The sequence below is a fragment of the Gadus morhua genome, chromosome 2 (assembly GCF_902167405.1).
Source record: "Gadus morhua chromosome 2, gadMor3.0, whole genome shotgun sequence".
Lineage (NCBI taxonomy): Eukaryota > Metazoa > Chordata > Actinopteri > Gadiformes > Gadidae > Gadus > Gadus morhua.
In genome coordinates, this window is record NC_044049.1 from 14,697,195 (window position 1) to 14,719,740 (window position 22,546).

Below are 22,546 nucleotides of genomic sequence, written 5' to 3' on the forward strand. Positions count from 1 at the left end.
CTCTTTGAAATGAAAGTGAACCCCCCCCTCCCCCACCATCGTCCCCTTTGCTCTGTTCTTGCTTTGGCAGTCTTGGTAAATAGCTAACATTAAATGCGCGTGCAGGACCAGGCGAAGATCTTCACGGTATTACCCTAGTGAGTAGCAGAATTCGTTTTTTTTGTTTTTTTTAAGTATAGCGACACGTTGTGCCAGCTAATAGGCCTATGTCACGGAACAATTGAAGACCGGAAGAAGCTCGCGGAGTAGGGTAACTGCTCTTCCGCTTAGCTTAGCTAAGCTGTTTACCATGGCGGAGGCAGATCAATACCTTTGGACCAAGTCTCTCCAACCTACCTAAATTGTCCTACGACGACGTCCTAAGGATAGTAAATCAGCACTTACGTGTCGAAACATCTAAACTACGCAAAGGATATAAGTTATTCTGGGAGAAGTACATTTTTAATTACATAGGTAAGTGTTTCAAATCTGTTGACACTGTGTAGCTTGACTGTGACAGATAGCACTAAGTGTAATACATGTCAGTTAAAACGCATCCTTTTTAATTAATCGCAAAATATTTTTTTACACTGGTAGGAATACATATTTAGTTTGAGTGTCTCTGAAACTTTGCCTGACGAACCCCAAGAGGTTTGGTATAGGTAGGTAGCCACTGCCTACCGTACATGTAAGTGTCGATAGTATGTCAGATTAGCTCCAGGCTACTGTCAGAACATAGTGGCTGGGTGGCTGTCATAAACTACCAATGCCCATACATTTTGCTGTATGGTGTGTTAATCTTTCCCTCTCTTACTGCAGTGTCAGATTTAGTTAATTTGGAAGTCGCAGTTCGGGCGAACTGCTACTGTTCCCAGAAGAAAAACGCTTTTCATAGTCTTTTGTGAATCAATGGGACTGTTACTTAGGCCTACCTTTCTGACCACTTTAATTAGATTTACATTTTGTGATTCAAACAACAGGCCCACCTCGTAATATGTAGCATAATGGATAGCCTAGAGCATGGTTTCAGACCTTCACAGATTCAGTTGCATGTTCAGTCTGTGTGTTTTTTATTATTATGGTTTCTTGTTGCTGTTCCAAAATGCTCTCTCTTTCTCCAGATCTGCTGTTGCAGATGATAATGTTTTGTTTCATGTCTGCTGTTGCAGATTGTCATGGTTTGTTTTATATCTGCTCTTCCAGACACATGACAACCACTTCACAGGGGAGAAAAGCGTGCCAACACCTCTGTCGTGCACCAGTGTTCTGCAGACGTGGACCAAGGACACAGGTTTATGTGTATACCTCAGGCCTAGCCAAACATCCTGTATAGTCTACTCAATAATAGTATTCGAAGTTCTTGTATATATACAGACGCGACTAACACTGACTTAAGTGTTGCTACACTGACATTATGATTTATGTGCTGACATATTTTTTCTTTTTGCTCCAGGGGATTCGCTCCAGGGGATTCGCCCGGAACCCATTGACCAACTTGTGGTCAGGAAACCCAAGGTTTGGGTTAGGTGTTTTATTTTAGCACATACATGGACACATACCTCCTGAATGCCAAGTAAATATGGCCGAGGGATACACACACCCCATTCCATTTATTTATTTCTGTTAAATGTATATATGTAAATATTTTAATCAAAGAATTGGAAACGAACATTCCTGAACATTTGTTTAAGGTAACACACTCTGAGCACCTTTAAAACAAGCCTGAAGACTTTTATGTTTGCATTAGCTTTCTGCTACATCTTAAATACATTGCACTTTCTAAAAAGCTTTTTAAACTTTGCCTTTATTTTCTATTTTAATACTAAAATGCCTTTAACTTTCTATTTTACTCATTTCTCTGCATATGTTTTCTTTTTCTTATCTATTTTATTGTATGACAATGTTTATATGTGAAGCACTTTGAGTCTTCCCTTGTGTATGAAAAGTGCTATATAAATAAAGTTGCCTTGCCTAACACACACAGAACATTTCATTTCTTTCTGTTAAATGTAAATATGTAAATTTATATTTAAAAAAAAGAACTGGAAACAAACATTAAATAAACATTTGAAAAGGACGGACGGACACAAACACACACACACCATTTTAATTTCTTTCTGCTAAATGTAAACAAAGAACATTAATAAACGTTTGAAAATAGTCATGTGACGTCATGTGTGTTTTAATGTGTAACACTGGGACATCACCCTTAACATCTAAAGGACCTTGATAGTTAGACATCAAGCAAGAATTTACCCACAGCTGATTGACAGAGCCTGAAAGAGTCAGAGGAATGGTCGTGTCCCAGATATGATATTCTTTGACCCTTCTGATGGCCCTCTCCAAGATTCTAAGTTGGGCGATACTCACTGGTTAACCTGGCGCCTCTTTTAAATGGCGGCATTATGAGGGTGGCCCCAACTTCAGAAAGCATCTTGTCGATAACAAAGCCTTTGTCAGCCATGCATGCATCTCCTGGCTGAAGTAGACTAAGGATTCCTGACTGCTGTGTGATTTCTCTATCTGATATGGAACCAGTGTACAGCTTAGAAATTAGCTTAGAAATTAAGGTGATAACTCCACATGAAGCAATGCCAATCAGACCTTTGAAGGTGTTGGTATTCTTGTAGTGGGAGAATGTTTCAGACTGGAGGGTGAGTGATGAGGGTGCCTCACACCTGATTTCTGTGCAGTCTAGAATCACTCGCACGTTAGGACAGTACTGGGCAAAAAAATATCTCAACCAAGATTTATTTTGTCCTTCGGGAAAGCGTGGAAGCTGAGGTATGGCTGTATACGTCCTGATGTAGAGCAACACGGTACACTACAAGAACAACTGCGAACGGGAGCTGCCATTGTTGTTGCTGCTAGACGCGACCGGAAGTTGGATTACCCTACTACGCGTTCCGGAAGCAGGAAGTGTGACATAGGCCTATAACTTCTGTTTGTTTGGTGAACTTTTTAACCTGCCATTTATTTTTCCCATCTCCCTCACTCTCTGCATTTCTACTCCATTGTTTGTGGTCGTGATTGATTTGTGTTTTTTGTGCAGTGTGTGTGCGTGTGTATGGGTGTGTGTGTGTGTGTGTACATGTGTTTCCGTCATGTAGAACTCACTCCCTTTCCTTGTATTTCTCCTTTATCCATACCACACATGCTTTTTAAAAGGAGACATATTATGGTGTTTTCCCAACAATAAACATAGTACATGAGTTCCAGAAACCATATTTTTGAAGCTGTTTGCTGGAAATAGCTTTTAAGAAAAAAAATCTCGCTACCGCTATTCCGCTGTTTCAATCCCCTCAGAATGCGCTGTTTCTGGTGTCTGTAGCTTTAATGCAAATGAGCTGCTGCCCATTTACGAATGAGCTGTCAGAGTGAACCACAGCATGGAGGAGAGGTGATTGTTGCCATTTGTGGACTCCCAGAGCTCGATATCTATATAATAATAAGATAATATAATTAGTGCCGTCAGTTTAACGCTTTACTAACGGCGCTAACGCAAACCAATTTTAACGGCATTAATTTTTTAGCGCGAGATTTACGCTCTTTTGGCTTGGCAAACGTTGTAGTTTTTTCACCTGCTGTCTAGCAACAACTAGTCCCGTTAGAAAAACAACAGCACCATACCGGATCTAGCTACACCGGAAACAAAACAAGCACGCCACACAAACTTGTTGGGGCAAGCAAGGATACGGAGCGGGTGAAAAACTACTTAAAAGTGTGTGGGTGTTTGTGTGTCACTCTGTTCAAGCCTGCACGAGAGTTCAATGTTGTCATTAGCTGTTACGTCTTTCTGACGAATTGCAGTTGAAGGCCCACCTGGGCTGTACCACTTCGGGAGGGGCCGCTCAGTTACTCCCTCTAGACATAATCGACTTGGTTGCGACGTTGACAGTTTGTGAGAGTTGCGGCTGTTGAGTGAGTGAGTGGTTGCGGGTGCACAGCTCAGGCTGCCGGACGGCGCTGAAAGGAACTTTTATAAACGCAATATTGTTATCCCTTATTATTATCAGCATTATCAGGACACTTCGAGTTGTAAGGACAAAATTTGTGTCCTCACAAGTCACGTAGTGTAGAAGCACTAACCAACACCTAACTAACTACCTCCCGCGTTTTCTCGGTATGACCCGATAATCCGGTTATACCTTATTTATTGTGTATATCCGTGTATGCTCGTTTGTGTATAAACCTCCTTCGGCACCTTCGCAGTACTAAAGTTTCACACACGTTTTTCGCGCATTTTCATTGGCTGAATGCATCTGCTCACTGATTGGCTGCATACGATGTCAATCAAGAATTTCCGGTCGGGATTGGCCGGCTGTCGATGACGCGTGGGCAGGTTCTGATAGCGATTAGGTGTCGCAGTGAACGTGACTGAATCTTTCCGATTTCAACCATAATGGATGGAGTTCTAAATGCCTAAAACTGGTAAGTGAAACTTTTATCAAAGTATTAACGAGATATTTGAAACCATTAGCTATGCATTGACATGCTGAAACATGCCCAAAGTAGGCTAGCTGTGGTTGCTATGGCAGGCTAGTAGGGCTGTAACGATACACAAACTCACGATTCGGTTTGTATCACGATTTTTGACCCACGGTTCGATACATCCCACGATTTTTTGAAATTTAAAAAGCATTTTATTTAAACAACACTTATATACCAATTAACTTAATGTAACATTTAATAACAAATAATTTGGAACACTGAACAGATTTGAACAGAAAGAATACTATTAAAGTATAGCTAAATGAATAAAGAAATAACGTGTGGGAGGATGCTTTTTTCAACTGTTTGGTTGGTTTAGTCAAATATCCTTATTAGCAATTCTTATTAGGCTATGTAGCTTAAATAATGACATAATCAGGCCGTATAGAATGCAACCTGTTTAATAGCCTAACTTTCAATAGATGGAGAAAAACCTGAATGTCATGAACGTCGCAATAACGAGGCGTTACGAGTAGCATGTGTGTGCGCCAGAATGGCAATGTGCGTATGCGTGTGTGAGTGACGTCAGCGAGTGAGTGGACGAGCGAGGAGAGCGAGCGGTAGCGCGTGTGTCTAGTGAAGAAGCGAACGAGTCCGGTAGAATAAAGTACCCATCCTGTCAATAATCGGTGGCCGCTTCATTCCGACCTATAAGCAGAAAAACTGCCAGTCAAATCACACAAAACACTAGAGACAGGATCACACACAGGCCCCCTCTGGATAAATGTCGTTCATATCGCATATGAGCACTTCGACGGCTGTGGAGAAATGCGATCCTCCGTAGCCACGGAGGATTGCAGTCGCATACTTACGGCATCGATAGGAGGTGGCGCTGTCAGCAGACTATTATTTAGACAAATTATTAGCAAATTTCAATCGGACAATTTGACCGCAGAGTTAGAAAGGGTGTATCGCGCTTCTGCCTTCTCACACCGCGAGACAGGTTCGTGGCTTTGAGTATCGCGATTTTCGGTTTGATACGCGTATCGTTACAGCCCTACAGGCTAGTAATGGTAGCTACGGCAGCGACACAGCTCCTCGGCTTGTTTAAATCATGTCGGCATGTCTTAACATTTAATACATGGTGTCATCATCCTGCTGAGAAGTGGAATATACTTGGCACCGGTGTTCTGCCAATTTCTGCGCCCTTGTCAGATTTTGCTACCGTAGTGCGACTCGATAGCAGAGTCTATCAAATCATGCTACCCTATCAGAAAATGCTACCTTACGTCACAAGCGTATTTGATCTGTAAATCGCCTCTATAAGGCTCCCGCTGCAGAATCCCGTTGTTTTACACCACTACTCATCCTACACAGTAAAATGGCCAGTGTTAATTATTTGGTGTTAGAATTTTCAGAGTTGATTAGTGTTGATTAGTGTACAGTTTAGAGTTGTTTGACCAAAAACATTCACCCATAGTGTAATTTAAACGTTCAGCCTAGCGTTCTATGTGGGTGTAAATATTAAAACGCTTGGGCGGAGTAATCAGGTTTCATCCGGTTTCTGCATGCGTGGTGAAGAAGAGGACCGTTGACGCCGAGAGACGGACGCCATCGTTGAAGGCTGGCAGCGCAAGTTTGAAGGTAAAATTAATTTGTTGAAGGCTAGAATATAAAACACCCAACACAATTAGTATCGTTTAATATCATTTTGTGTATTGTCATTGTAACGTATTTTACCCATTTAGACATATATTCGAGTTGTTAGCCGTCAAACTCTGTAGCTAGCTAACTAGCTAGCGCTAGCTTCTAGGTCGCTAACGTCACTAGGTGGCTAGTGTTAGTGGTAGAACTTCGTCTGGGATTGGTTTGAACTTTACGTAAATGGTAGTTATGAATTGAACAATCGTTTTACCAGCGAGGCTAACGGTAGCATAATTTGCTTTTGCTGGACGAACTTTAAGCAAAAAAGCTAGGCTAGTTGACCGTGCCGCCACATTTCCCTGGCTTTAGTAACCATGTGCCTTAGATGTTAAGTTAGCAACTTTTAAGACCAGCGAGGAGACGGTTGGTAGTAGATGTTATTTTCTCTAAACTCTGTGTATGCATTTGTTGATGATAAGCATGTCGAATTAATGTTTGACCATGTTTTAAGTAAATTGCAAACTATTAGTTTGCTCAATTAGTGTCTTATTGAATAATGAACAGTATTGCAAGTAATGTGGACTCCTGCACCAATGAAATCCTAGATTTGGTTTGATTTATCAACAGGTTATGCATAATGCTCCTCAAAGTGGAATACCATGGACTTAGAAAGTACCTAAAACTACAGCCTGGATTTTCATATGGAAGTTTCATTGAAGAAGGTGAGCCTTTATGTGACCTTGTAGAGCTTGTAGTCGAGAGCGGTATTGCAGGGGCATATACGAGGGACATTAAGTGCAAACAATAGCCCATTTTGTGCATTGCACTGGTATCCAGCCAAAAGCTTTGTGTGATATAAGAATACTGTTGTAAGGAGAGCTCCTGTTGCTCGCACACTTCTGCTTTTAGGTTTATGCACCTCTCTTAATGTTCACAATTATGAGTTGATGGGGATCAAATGTCATTGTGTCTTTTTCAGTCAAGAACAAATTTGGGATCCCTCTATCAATTGAGTTGCTGTTCCTTGATGACTCTGATACTGTGGTGGATGAAGAAGTAATCCATGACATCCTTGAAGCCAACCCAAACATATGTCTGTTGGCCAAAGATGTTGAAGGTACTTTAAGGGTTATTAAGTGTTTCCAAGTCTATCCTAGGCTGTGCTAAGATGGTAGATGTGGCCCTATTCTGTGTGCCGTGAAGAACCGTGTAGTGTCGTTAGGTATCGTTCTGTACTACGTTGTACAAAAGTTCCTGCTTTTTTTTTCCTGCATGATATGAAAGCCTGGGAACCTTCTGCCAGGTTGCCTGTTATTTGTCACAAGTGTTGGAGAATATAAGGGTAGTCTGTGTGATGAACTGGGATATATTTCTGCATCCATATATAATTGAAAATTAAATAGGAATTGTTTTCTTCAGAATTTACACCAACAGGTTCTTCTACACCAAACTCTTCAAGAGATGCTCAGTCGCTTGATGTAGAAATGTCATCTTTGAGCCAGGCACATCAGTCCAGTGTTGCAGAGGGCGCCCACACTTTTGCCGCAGATGATGCTGCAGAAATGGCCAAAAAGGTGGGATTTAAAATTGCCCTCATTACTAATCTAAATCTTCAACTGTCCAGTCTGGGGTCTTTTCTAAAAGCATAGTTGCTTACTATTATAGCAACTTCCTTTGTAGCGTCACTGCCCAAAGTGAGTCCATAGATTTGAGTTGTGCATGCACAAACACTCATACGGTATACGTTTCATACAGACTCACATTTGGTAGTGATGTAATTATTGTATTGTGTTCTGTGTTTACATGCTCATCATTTTGCTTGTTTAACTTTCAATTATAGATAGTCCAGGAGGCTCTGGAGAAGAATGCTGGCGGAGAAGATGTAATGGAGGAGTATAGAAGATCCAAGACCTTGACACACAACACAAGAAGACATCTTGTGAATATCCTTGTCAGCCACATGGTTGAAAAACATGGGTATGTTTTTCTTTGAATAAAGCATAATAGGCCAAAAACTAGACTAAACTAGCCCAAAACATTACATGTTTCTATTCATGGGTCTAGAACGGGTCATGCATCCCAAAATGTCCAATGTTAACATTAAAATTTATGTTCAACACGGCCACGCCTTAAAAAAAAAAAAGTTGGTGTCGTTCAGAGGAGGTGGGTACATTGTATGGTCCTCTAGTTTGTAGCCTATAACTACAACAGCTAGGCCTGATTGAATGAGATGATACTGGATGAGATTTGTTACGTCATGAGTTATGAAATCAAGTGAATGGATTTGGGTGAATGTTCTCCTTAAATGAAAATAGTCTGTTAGGCCCTCGCTCAATATGGCGGAAATAATATTGTTGAGATTATGAGTTAAAATTTTCAACAAGATTTTATGGTTGAACATTCCTATGTACAACGTGGTCACGCTTTTTAAAGGCTGTGCATTCAGGCTGTGTAAATGCTCTACTATTTTGTTACTAATGTTTGTCTGTATGCATTTTCCAACTCCCCATAGCAGAATCCCAGTTCGAATGCAAAGAGAAAAATACGGACTTGGCATTGTGACCCTGTTTCCAAATCTCAGGGATCCTTTCTCCACCAAAGGCTATGTAAGATTTCTCTTTTTCATCTAGTATAATGATCAGAGGTATGATTAACAATTGATTTTGATAGACATAGATCTGATCTATATGATTTCACAGGAACACTTCTATGATGGTGCAAGTGGAACTGGCTACCTGGCATGGCGCCTAAAAGCTGTGCAGAGAAAAGTTACAAAAAGGTCGGAGAACAGCCCTCAAGGAGCCTTGCAGGGAGGACCCTGCCTGAAGAGGAGTTTCACAGCAGAGCAACAGGCAGATGGTGATGCAGTCAGAGAAGCCATATCGTTACTTCTACATTCCAGTGATGATTCAGTGATCCGCAGCAAGATGAGGGAGACGTTTCAGCATCGTCATCAGCTTGTCCATAATCCAGAGATGACCACTGAAGTCCTAAAAATGTATCCAAGATTTTTGGATGTGAAGGGATTGGTACGTGTATCTGCTAATATGTGCACATAATATGTTTTTCTTTTGCTTTTGGATATACTAGTGGTTGCCCGTAGCGTATGCTTGCCTGTAGCGTGGGCTTGCTGTAGCGAAAATGCAGAAAAAATGCAGCGAAAAGTAAAATGACCATTACCATCCAAAAAACTTCAAAATCAAGGATGCACACCATTGTGCCATACTCAACCCATATCCAAAATTGTAGGTCGATCTGACAAACAGTCAGCGCGATATGCGAGCCACAGACACAGGTGACAGACGGACACACAGACGCTAATTACCTCATGACTGAAATTATTCGTTTGATTCCCCTCAGATACATCAAGATTTCACACTCCTGTTTGGAGCGGAAACCTCCTCCAAGTTATTAGAGAAGTGGGACTCCACCTTCAAATGCAAAATCATTGAAGAAGCAAGATGCTTGACTCAGACTCACACTGTACGCCACCTTCTGATGTCTGCAGAGAACCAAGACGCTGAACCAAGCGCTGGTAAGCAGATTTACAGTATATTTCATTGTAGTTTCAAACAAAACTGTACAACAGCAATTCAAAAAAAGTTGGGACATTGAGCAAATCGTAAATAAAAACAAAATCAAATGAGATTTAGAACATACGAGCCACACAGTTAATGTGTAATAGTACAAAGACAATATTTAAGTTATTGAAAAAGAACAGTTTCATTCTTTTGGGGGATATCGAGATTAATTTATTTATTTATTTATTTTTTCCACAATGTCTTGCTTTTTAAAAAATGTATGATGACTATATGCTCTGTAAGGTGACCTTGGGTGTCTTGAAAGGCGCCTCTAAATTAAATGTATTATTATTATTATTATATATCATTATATGCATTAATTTCAAATTCATGGGAGCAACACATCTCAGAAAAGATGGGACAGGGGAAATCAAGGGCAAGACAATTTGGGTAAACAACCAATTGGGTTAACCAGCAAGGTAATTGTGTATAGAAAATAATATCCTTTCAGCCCAAAAGCTGCCCAACCCAGATGTTTAAGGTGCCCATGCTATTAGGTAGCCAGTTGACCTTTCAAATCTGTGAAATGTATTTACTTGTCTTGACTTAAGCATTATTCAGCAATGTGTTGCTCTTTGTTACCCTGGTCCTAACTTTTCTGAGATTTGAAGTATCTATCTTCTATCTATAAAGCACAAAATGTCTGTCTGTGGCACCCTCTCATGGCCCTCACCCTGCGATACCGCTTTCGGCCATAGATGTTTTACACAATGTCTAAAGTTTGTTGGGTTAATTGTTGAAGACAACAGACTTAATTATCTTTCTCCTTAGAATGGGACACGGATATAGCTACTCTACTGCTCTTAATACACCTCCTCCCACCACAACCTGTCGGCAAGAAGTCTGTGAAGATCAGTGCAGATGCTGCATCTGAAAGGCTCATTGTTTATCACTGAGAACACTTTGAAAATTTTTAAAAATATAACAAAATCCCTGGCTAAGAAACACCAGTTGGCAATAGGCTATCACTGGGAGAACCTTGCATTAAATAGGAGAGAATTAGGTCCTTTAAAAGTATTCAACACTGATTATGATTTCACACAATATTTGGCCACCATAAATAAGACAAGCAGCACAGTATATAGCACTACATGGGTCAAACTGGATGGGTTAGAGTACAAGGAGGGAAATGTTATTTGCACTGATATACACGATGAGCAACCAGTTTTTTGTAAAATTTTTAAAATTTGTCTGATTGAAGATGATGTGTGTTTTCTTGTTAATGAATTTATAACTATGTGTTTTTATGAGCATTTCCATGCATATGAAGTTAATTTGGGTGAAGAAAGTTACTTTATCATTACATTGAATGACCTACATATGCACAAGGCTTTCGATGTTCAAACAGCCTATGGTCTGAATGGGAAATATATTGTCCCTGTGCATTCAATTTTTTAAAAATGGGTCAAACTGGATGGGTTAGAGTACAAGGAGGGAAATGTTATTTGCACTGATATACACGATGAGCAACCAGTTTTTTGTAAAATTTTTAAAATTTGTCTGATTGAAGATGATGTGCGTTTTCTTGTTAATGAATTTATAACTGTGTTTTTATGAGCATTTCCATGCATATGAAGTTAATTTGGGTGAAGAAAGTTACTTTATCATTACATTGAATGACCTACATATGCACAAGGCTTTCGATGTTCAAACAGCCTATGGTCTGAATGGTAAATATATTGTCCCTGTGCATTCAATTTTTTAAAAATGCGGTCAATAAAAGAAATGAAATGAATGGTTTAGTTTGTGTATTTATTCATTTAATTGTAGCAAAATAGTAGCATCAGTATCTAATTGATTTCCCACTGCAATTTTGGTGGTGCTAACCCTGCTCAATTTTGTACTTATTAGGAGTTGATTTGTTTCTGATGAGAGTAATAATAAAACTCTGACAGAGTTAATTATATAACACTGGTTTGTACTCTGTGAGGGGTTGAATTGTTTCTATTAAGAGTAATGATGAAACTCTGACAGAGTTAATTATATAACACTGACCTAGTGTTATAAAGTTTACACTATGGCGAGTGTTGATTTTACACTAGGGAGTGAGGATTATATAAACTCTGCCATAGTGTTGAAATCAACACTCGTAGAGTAAATTTAACTCTGGCCGATTTACTGTGTATGCACACTGTAAGAATAAGGGGAGCATATTTTGAGGCTTGTTTATAACGTCTTTATCGAAGATTTCAGTATGTGGATAGACCAATTGCCTCTTATCAAATAATGCTCTGCAGAATCACAAAAACCATCAACCTGATTTAAATAACAGGGAAAATATGTTAACCTTAAGCTTTGCCTTCAATGAGCAGTCCGTCATTTAGTACTGATACAACTATGTGTGTGGAGTAGGGTTGCCGTATTACCGATGTTACCGGTGTTGAGGCCAACATAGATTACTCGGTGTTGCGGGAGTTCTTTTTTTATAAAAAATAAAATAAAAAATTATAATTAAGAAAATAAAAATGTGCAAAATAGGCCACAATTCTGCTCTGTGCGGAAGAGAATTGTCAGATAAGTGCAAAACATACAGAGGAGGCCAACACCCAAATATCTGAAAATAGTAATAATAACCAATTCCAAAATCAAATAATTCGAACAATTCAAATATTCAAATAATCAATAATCAAATATTCTCTATAATAAATCAAGCATATTCAAAATCAAATACCGGTAGTTCAAAAAATCAATGTCAATAAATCAAATAATCCATTAGCAAAATAAATGCAAATTAAACTCAATTACTGAATGCATTTAACCATAATTTACAACATAATGGAATTATCACCTCAGTAGATATTTAGCATCTCATGGAGAGCTGAGCACCCTGCTCAACACAGACAACGTCTTCTGGCAACAGCATACAGCAGACTGTCAGAAGGACAGCAGCTCACCCATTTTATACCCCATGGCCCTCCCACTAGAACGGCCCAATCAACAGGGGGATTATAATACTGTGGCATTTTGCAAATCAACCATGAATAAACTCATTAAAAATACAGCATACATGTTAAAGTTCATTTCATCTTGTAGATCAGTGATTTTCACTAGTTGGAGCGGATTTTCACTAGTTGGAGCTGCTGCGACTGACAAATGGTCAGTCGCAGCAGGTGTTTCCTTTAAAGCCCTCAGCCCCACCCTGACTCTTTTAGTCTGCGGTACAGAGCCATGGTGAGAGGGAGAGATTGTGAGTGTTTGTTGCTTAAATAAAATGCTTGAATATACTGTATTCTTGAAGGTTTGCTGTTCATACAATATTATAAGGACATTGATGGTTGAATGAAAATAAGTAAATGTTTATCTTTACTCTTTTACGGGGTCTCTTTGGAGAGAAAAGTGAGGCTGTCACTGGACTTAGTTCACCTCCATACACAACAGGCAATGATATAGTAAGTGTTGTAATCTTTCACCCACTGGCAAAGTGTTACTTGAGGACGACTGGGTGTAGTATGAGCCTGTTTTAGCTGGACTATTGTCTTAAAGAGGGTGCTACATTGCCTCCACACTTTGGGTCAAATAGTAACTGGTGGAATGTTTTAGATTATTTGGAAAGATACACAGCCGTCTGGTTGCATTATGACTTGTAGGGACAATAGTGTGACTTGTAAAGACATCCGGTAACATTACTAGCCTATCGCCTTTATCAAGCATGTTCGCACGTCCTCCATAACTGCAAAACATTTTGTTCATGCAAGTGTTCCTCAAACCTCTACAGACTTTAGGACAACAATATACATTTCTTCTCTACAATTTCAGACACCTTGTGCATCGAACCCTGGGTCCAAGAAGGAAGCTCCAGCCTCGTCAACAACCAAGAAGGCAAGTTGAACTTTTATATAATGTCGGCCATTTGAGGTTTTTAGATGTTGGTTCAGTGTCTGAAAGAGGGTGTTACATTGCCTCCACACATTGGGTCAAATAGTAACTGGTGGAATGTTTTCGATTATTTGGAAAGATACGCACACACAAACACACTATTATTTCTGTCATTGTTATTGTTATTTGTATGCCCTAAAAGTATATTGGGACATTTCACTCTTAAAACTCACTTTACAATCGATATATATTTATTTTCTTACTTTTATGTTACATTTTGGATCCTCAGTGCCACCATGTATTTACCAGTGCAGTTGTCTCCAGTTTGGATCACTGTCAAGACTGTAGAGGACCCGTCTCAAGCCTAAAATGGATTGGTCTGACATGTAAAAGTCAGTATCTGTTCCTGAAACAGCTTTTTTTCCTTTTATTTCAGACACTTCAGTTAAATCATCAGCATTTCAAAAGCATACCTAGGATTTCACTTGAGTTACTTTCATTTTTGTGAGTTATTTGAAAATATAACCAGTTAATTCTCCTTTGTAAATTTGTTTCAGTATGTTCAACATCATGGCACAAATCCTGCTTCACCAGGAATAACAAATCACTGGTACGTTATCATATAACTACGAATGAGAGATCTGTTTGGATAATGTAAAAAAGTTTATAAAGATTTCTTTCGTCTTTTTATATGAAGGTCATTGAACTTTCCAGTGTTGATGGTTCCATCTTTGATGAAGACTACGTCCTGAAACTGCAACAAGTAGTGAACTTTCCAGTGTTGATGGTTCCATCTGTGATGGAGACTACGTTCCTGAAACTGCAACAAGTAGTGATGGATGCAGCTCTGATGAAGACCTGGATCATATCCTTGCCACCGTCAATGAACCACATTGTAAGATTGCAAGTCAAACTGTCTCAGAGTCTTCTGAGGAGAGGGAAAAGACCTATAGAATGTGTTGACCTGGAGGACAAGACTGCTTCTAACTCCAACAAAATTAGTTCTGATCATGAACCCACCACAAGCAATACTCAGAGGCACCCAAGTTTGAAGAAGAAAAAGAAGATGTTATTACAGAGTCTTGTTCTTCTGATAAGAGGGAGACAAATGACTCTTCATGCACTCTAAAAAAATACTGTTACGTTTGCAAGAAACCTCAATCTAAAATTTCCCGTCACTTTAAAAAGCATGAAAAAGAAGAGCCTGATATTGCTGAAGCATACATGTTCCCTAAACACTCTAACGAGAGAAAAGTTTTACTTGAGAAGCTGCGGAACAAAGGTAATTACCAACATAATCAAGAGGCAATGCAGAATCAGAGTGGACCACTGAAATTAAAACGAAGACCAGGAAGATCGAACATCTCACTTAATGCCAAAAAGTATGTGCACTGCGTGTATTGTAAAAGCATGTTTGTTCGCAAAGAGCTTTGGCGCCATACACGTAGATGTCCTTCAAAGGAAGTCTCAAATACTGACGCAACTGGTAGGGCCAAAGTCTTAGTCCTGGCTGATGTTGCAGAGTCAACATTCTCCGATGCTATTTCTCCTGGGTTGTGGAAGATCCTTGGAAATATGAAGCAAGATGAGGTATCATCAGCATCTCGAAATGATTTCCTCATATTGCAACTTGGTCAGTCTCTCTACAACAAACATGGAAGTGATCCAACAAAATTTGAATATATGAGACAGAAGGTTCGGGAAATGGGCAGGCTATTGTTGAGCTTGAGAAAAAGTTCTATATTTAGCTTTGAAGATGCTGTAAAACCGACAAACTTTTACAGAGTTATTGAGGCTGTGAAAGACGTTGCGGGTTATGATGAAGAGAAGCACTGCTATCGCACACCAAGTCTTGCTCTAAAATTAGGACACTCTCTGAAGAAGATTGGTGACATTATTCTCTGCAGAGCCATTTCATCAGAAGATGAAGCGACGATAAAAGCAGCAGAGCGATTCACAAGGCTGTGCACAAAAGAATGGACCGAACTTGTCTCCCACACTGCTCTTGCTATTTTGATAAAGTCAAAGTTCAACAAACCTTCGACCATACCATTCACAAAGGATGTGCAGCTTTTGCACCAGTATCTGGAGAATAAATCAGTTGATGCTGTTGAGAACCTTAAGAAGCACGAGTCGCCACAGATGTATGCAGAACTTGCCAGGGTGACACTCACGCAAATAATTATCTTCAACAGACGCCGTGCAGGAGAAGTTTAAAAAATGACACTTGAGTCTTTCATGAAAAGAGACCAGACTGAGCTCCATGAGGACATAGCTAATGGTCTCTCACTGTTTGAGCAAAAGCTAGCAAAGCACTTCAGCAGGGTTGAAATTATAGGGGGGGGAGGGGAAGAAAAGTTGCTGTTTTATTAAACCTTGACGTTTTCAGTGCAACAGCCCTTCTAGACAAAAGAGACGCATGTAATGTCCACAAAGACGACCCTTTCTTATTTGGAAGGCCACAGTGCCCCCCCACTAGTTTCTACAGGGGACAGGACTGCATCAGGATCTTTGCAGGTCAATGTGGTGCAAAGAATTCTGAATATCTTCGGTCTACACATCTTCGCAAGCACGTTGCAACACTATCCCAGATTCTGAACCTCAAGAACAATGAGCTGGACCAACTATCAAACTTTTTGGGCCATGACATACGGGTCCACAGAGACTTTTATCGGCTTCCAGAGGCAACCATAGAAATTGCAAAAATCTCAAAGCTTATATTGGCCATGGAGAAAGGATCTCTGGCAACATTCCAAGGAAAATCTCTTGACGTGATTGAAATTGAAGGTATGTGCCTAATTAAATATATTTTTTATTAATACTGCTGCTTCTATTACAAAATACTCCCACTACTATTAATGATCAGGGATGCAAACACATGTATGACAAAAAAAGAGAGAGCTACCCGAAGTCGGAAAAAATATGACGGCATGATATCCTATTATCATGAGAAGGCCTATGCTATATGCTATATGCCTAGAAAGATAAAAACTATATTAGTTACTCAGTTAAAGTGACTTTTTAAACTAAGTTAATTTATTTTCACACACACACATATATTGGATATGCGATCACAGGTACAGGTACTGGCAGTGTAGGCCTGGCACTGTCCCTGATCTTATCTGCTGCTTAGGGGGTTTCTGGAGGGTTTTGGAGAAGCTGTGCAACACTTTGTGTAGTTATTGTTGTTGTCATTTTCCTCCGATGAATGTCTGCCTTACAGTGTGCATACAGGGCATGTACACCCCTGCTGGCATAATTAATTTCTTTAATGCAGAGTGTGCCTTTAGCACATCCTTTTTTCTCAATTTATTGAAAAAATCTGACAATGGATAGTTATGCTTCACTGAATTCACCTCAGTCGTGGCTTATAATTTTAGCCATGACCACTTCCAACTGCACTTGCACCCTGCGTCCTGCTGCACAATAAGTGCATCCTTCTCCGATATTTCCCACCACTATCCTCGGGCCGGGTAGTGCCTTTGATATTTGTATCATTGATTTATTGGCCTAATCTGAGGCGAAATCTATGCCGTACACAGAAATATTATAGGCCTTTATTACACAGGTCTTCTCAATGCCGTGGAACGCTCCGTTCATTTCGGTAGTAGTCCGGTAACTTGTTAACCCCAGCGTCTTCCGTTGCTAAGCGACGTCAAAGTCTTTGCGGACAATTTATAATTATTGCTCTGCTGATCAACACTACGAATGCTGGTAACGAATAAATTATAAAAAGGCACACCATGTGAAGTTATTCTTTTAGTTTTGGCAAGTAGCCGTGTAATAAGCGGGATCATGTATAGAACGTCGCCGGTCATTATCGAAAATAAGCCCCTTCAGGGCGAAGCAAGACGCCTTCGCTGCGCGCCGGTGTACTGTGCGCCCTGTCGGGGCTTATTTTCCCGATAATGACCGGCGTTCTATACATTATCCCGTACATATATATTTAGCAGAGTAGGCCTAGTAACAAATGTGTACAAAGTTACATATGTGTCAAAATAAATGTCGGGTCGGGCTTGATTTTCTGGGCCCGATCTGAGCTCTAACGTGCGCATGTGCATCCAATATTTAACCTTCAGTCGACGCGACGGCAAGGGCTTTGATTGGTCCCCTAACAAAATCATTTCCGGAATCACTTTTCTTTACTTCGAAGGCTCGAGGGGTCTCAGTCAGATTACGGAATATTGACACCTGCACGCGCGCACCCATCAACGCTTGCACCGATCAACGCCCCCCCCCCCCCCCCACACACAGGTCCCCAAAATGTATAATAAAAAAGCGACTCGCGCCAAAAAGCGCGCCGTATGCATGTCTGAATGATGATTCAATTTAATGTGTTCTCATCAAAGCCTTTTTTATTTTACTTTAGAGGAATTAGAACCTGACCTGGAAGAAGGTAAAGCTGAAATTGGTGGTGTAGCAGGTACAGACGAAGATGTAGACAGTGTAGCAGATGAAGACGGTGTAGCAGATGAAGACGAAGACGAAGATGAAGACGAAGATGAAGACGATGTAGAAAACGAAGGGTCAGATCCTAACCTTGGACTAAGGGGTATGTAATGAAAATGTGCACTTTCAACATGCATTTAATGATACAGAGGATTTGGGTGTGGACCATATAGAATAAATGGCAGTTAAGGCACACAAATTCTAGCACCCCTTTGTTGCTTCATTGGAACCAATAATTCTTTGACGTTTCTAGCACATTGCTCTTAATTATAATAATATCATAGTATTGGTTATTGGATGTATCATTAGTTTTAGAATTGGGAAATGCAATCAAAGCTTGCATTGCTGGTTTTTGGAATAATTTTGGTATTATCCTCAGACACTTAATTTATATGGATTGTCAAGTTACATTTTGGATTGGGTTTGAGGTTTTGCTTTTTATTTTTATTAGGGAAAAGAAAAAAAAAAGATTTTACCAAGGATGAAGCAAACATCTCAAAAGGTCAATTTAATAAGCAATTTAACATTAGTGGTCATTTTGATTACCAGGTACTGGAGAGACTAAATTCATGTTCAGGCTGCCAACCCAAATCAACTCAATTTACATGTTGCTTTCTTTTCCTTAGGGAAAAAAAAAAAGATGACATTGATCCAGGAAGAGGCCAAGAGTTCGAAAGGTATATAGATGTCAGCTGGATGAATTTGGGTTAGGGTTAGGGTTACTAATTAGTTTGTTAGCTTAGATTTAAGTTGTTTACACGTTGCTTTGTAACGCGCTCCGCTCCGACTAATGTTGCTGGACTATTTGTGTTGGCGGAAGCAAATACATTCTTAAATGATCAATTTATGAAGTTAATTTATGAATACAACTGCTGTATATGAGCTATCACATGAGGAGGAGTAATGTTGTCGGCCTATATCAGCACAGCCTCGTACCTAATTTGACCTAATTTTGTTTTGTAAATTAAGTTCCACACAAATGTAAAAGCCAAAAGCATTTCTTGTTTTCTTTAGAAAAACAAATCGGTTGGAAACCAAGGGTGAGGTCACCAGCTCCAAAGGTAGGACTCCACCCATTCATCCCTTTATTTTTAAGCAGCTTATCCTTTTAAGGTTGCAGTTTCAAGTGTGCAGGTGCAGACCCATGAAAGGAGTGGACAAGATTTAATGGGCTACATCATGTAATATGTTCCTGGTTTCATCATAGCTGGTGTTATGCTGAACATTAAATATAAATTAAACTTAGAAAGTTGTACACAATCTAAACAAGACGCAAATGTTCTTTATGATCAATAGAGGTCAACCCCCCCCCCACATTTAAAACATCTCTGATCATAATTTTAAAACATTTGAAACATATTTTTGAAACATTTGAAACATATTTTTGAAACATGTTTTAAACATTTTCAACGTTATTCTGAAACATTACATCTTTGTGCGTTTTTAAACACATTTCTTGACACAATTTAACAACTTTATCTAAGCATGTTTTAGTTTAACCTTTTTTAAATACATTTGAACATCTTAATCTGTGTAAACTGCCAGTCGAATCAGATCTGCCTTTTCAGTCCAGAGATTCTACTATTCGGCGGGGCTTGTTTACCGGCGTTGCTATGGTGACCTAAATTATTATAAGCAACTGAAAACGATGCCGGTTTGAAACTAAAACTGTGATTCTGAAAAAAGTATAAATGCTATCAAAATTCAGTTTCCCTAGAATTTAAGATACAAGTGTGTAGATTTGTTTAATGGTTTGAACGATGGTAAACGGTTGAAAAAGGAATGAGTTACGATGTCTAGAAGTAGGTGTATCAGAATGGGCTGACGTCTTCAATGAAAACAGCTGAAAACAAAGCGGTATGAAACTAAAACTGTGATTCTGAAGAAATTTTAAATGATATCGAAATTCTGTTTAGATATTATAGAAGATACAAGTGTGTAGATTCGTTAAATGGTTTGCACGAAGATAAACGGTTCTTTTTGGACAAAAAAGGCACAGGCTGTTGTAAAAGGTTGTTCACCAGAATGATATCTAGGACCTTCAAGGGACCTTCAAGGATGGCTCCATCCATCCATCCATCCATCCTTGAAGGTCCTATATATCATTTATGGTGAACAACCTTTTACAACAGCCCATGCCCATAAAATCAGTTTGCCACCTGGGTATAATATCAAATATGCTGCATGTAATTGTATGTTTTACATATATACGAGAGGAATATGTAAAATAATAAGTATTTTTTTCCCCACTCTTTTCGAGCAGAAATATACTTACTAAAATAATGACATGGAAAAATAAGCACACAACAATCTGAAACTCTTAGGTCATCCTTAGGAATTGATCTTTAACTTAATTCTGACAAACGGTCATATTTCTACTATACCTATTTGAGAGTCTAGAAAAAATATTAATTCAGAAGTTACCAATTTATACAAGACATGGAATATATGTGCAGATACTATAATAACATTTGTATTTAACATCATAAAATACAGTCATCTTTACACACATACGTATGTACTGTATGTGTGTATATATATATATATATATACACACACACACACACACATACAGTACATACGTACTGTACATACAGTACATACGTACTGTATGTACTGTATACTGTATATATACAAAACCAAATATATATTATATATATATATATATTTGGTATTTAATATTTTGGATATTTTGCCTTGTTCTTTGAATCCTTGATGTCATGTGGTGGACTTTTTTGTCCATTGTAAAGACTTGTCATTTTTCACTCCCTTTCTCAATAAGTTTAGGCTTGGCAAGTGCTGCTGCCATCTTTCCATGTCAGAAATCTGAGCAAATGAGAAAGTGGTCACTGCCTGGCCCTGTACCAACGCTCTTGACCCACTTTGGGTCAGTCGGGTTTTATATTGCACATACACCACTAGCAACTTATCAACCAAAACTATTGCTAAATTGTTGTTTTTTTATTCTGGTATTGCACATTTCTAAAATATTGAAGTTATGGGGTACTTTTTCCCATACCAAAAACTAATGCAACACTAGTTTTAAGGTAATATCGAGTTAAACCATTGTTGTGCTTATAACCAATGGATTGATACATTTGTGTGTATATTAGAATTAGAATTTTTTATTATTTTGTCATGCATTAGCATGTCCAGCCCACAAGGGCTTACAAGACACCATTATAAAATATAGACAGACCAAAAACCAAAAGTAGATGCTAAAAAGTACTAACATTAACGATATAAACCATCCTGACGTTTCATCCAGGCTTTAGTAACAAAAGATGCTAACTTATAAACATTAAAGGTAAACAAACTTTCCATCCTGACATCATTACTCCAACATTTTTCAGGGTTTTGAGCAAACAGTTCATTTACAAAATGTACTCTTAGTTCTTCATAGAAGGGACAGTATAAAAGAAAATGAGATTCATTCTCCACTTCTCGTAAATCACAAAGTTCACAAAGTCTCTGTTCCTCTGGGATATTTTTAAATTTATAATGTCCGGATATACCATTGATGTCCTCATAACCAAGGGATTTGCTATGTGTAGGTGTGTGTACTGTCCAGCTAAACCATTATTGTCAAGACTACGGGTTTGCTACATTTGTGTGTGTGTATGTTTGATGTCCAGATACACCATTGATGTCCTCATAACCAAGGGATTTGCTTTGTGTATGGGCATGTCCTGCTAAACAAGGGGGGGGTCCTCATAAGTCATGATTATGCTTGGAAACGCCCAGTTCCGCCTTGTCCGCCCCGTCCTCACAGTGATTGTATACTTTCAGGTATTCAAATCTCTCGACTCTTTCATCAAAATGAAATCTAAAGTAGTAGGTCATCTTTCTGATATTTTTTGGAGCAGTTTAATGTAATTCATGTCTTGCTACGGCATGGGGAAAGGGGTGTCCCCATATACAGTTGTGACCAAAAATGATGGAACATTTTCCTAAAATTCTTCACAATGTTTGCAGCATTGATAAAACTCGATATAATCAAACATTCACCAGTGCCTTTTAGTAGTTTTGGTACATTTTGGAATTTAAAATAACATTTTAGGTTTGCTTTATATCAAATATAGAGAAAAATTGGGATTTCAAAAATATTAGCCCCCATGATGGGGTGGTCAATAATATTTCCCCATATATGTGAATTCTTGCCTTCCAAAACACACCTAAGTAACCAAACAGCTTTCAAACCACACCTGTGCAGTCAATTGGCTTCCTAACAACACCTAAACATTCAATCAGCATAAAAGGACTCCAAGGAACAGGGCACTTTAACACATTATTGAGAGGGACTACTTTTACTCACCATGCCAAAGACAAAGGAAATCAGTCTTGAGCTCAGAAAGAAGATAGTGGAGGCTCATGATAAGGGGGAAGGCTATACTGCCATTTCCAAGCGTTTCACAGTGTCTAGACCCGCCGTACGTTGCATCATTGCCAAGTACAAGGAGACAAATTCTGTGAGAAACAAACCTGGGCATGGTCGTAAGCTCAAGTTTTCAAGAACTCTAGAGAGGAAAATTGTCAGAGATGTCAGCAAGAATCTGCCAAGATGATTGTTGCTGACCTGGCCTCTTCTGGAGTTGATGTTTGAAGGAGCACAGTTGTGAGGGCCCTCCATCGTGGTGGGCTTCAGG

The 22,546-nt window shown here is 39.2% G+C and overlaps 1 protein-coding gene and 1 long non-coding RNA gene across 2 annotated transcripts; both read left to right on the forward strand.

Annotated features, from left to right (window-relative positions):
- Positions 1–6,542: 6,542 nt before the first annotated feature.
- LOC115533226 (uncharacterized) lies at positions 6,543–9,113 on the forward strand. The gene is made up of 6 exons (XM_030343604.1): positions 6,543–6,776; positions 7,034–7,171; positions 7,474–7,628; positions 7,895–8,031; positions 8,567–8,660; positions 8,754–9,113. Exons 1-6 carry the CDS (start codon positions 6,692–6,694, stop codon positions 9,111–9,113), a joined length of 969 nt encoding a protein of 322 aa, XP_030199464.1. The 5' UTR covers positions 6,543–6,691.
- Positions 9,114–9,426: 313 nt separating this feature from the next.
- On the forward strand, positions 9,427–11,370 carry LOC115557703 (uncharacterized). Its single transcript, XR_003979230.1, has 2 exons — positions 9,427–9,589; positions 10,407–11,370. It is a non-coding gene; the product is annotated as an uncharacterized LOC115557703 (long non-coding RNA).
- Positions 11,371–22,546: the final 11,176 nt, after the last annotated feature.

Bases quoted from the DNA above. Each gene is read 5' to 3' on its own strand.
- LOC115533226 (XM_030343604.1), top strand. From the start codon at position 6,692: ATGCTCCTCAAAGTGGAATACCATGGACTTAGAAAGTACCTAAAACTA. The intron at 6,777-7,033 runs GTGAGCCTTTAT...TGTCTTTTTCAG, and splicing joins TGGAAGTTTCATTGAAGAAG to TCAAGAACAAATTTGGGATC. The intron at 7,629-7,894 runs GTGGGATTTAAA...TTTCAATTATAG, and splicing joins CTGCAGAAATGGCCAAAAAG to ATAGTCCAGGAGGCTCTGGA.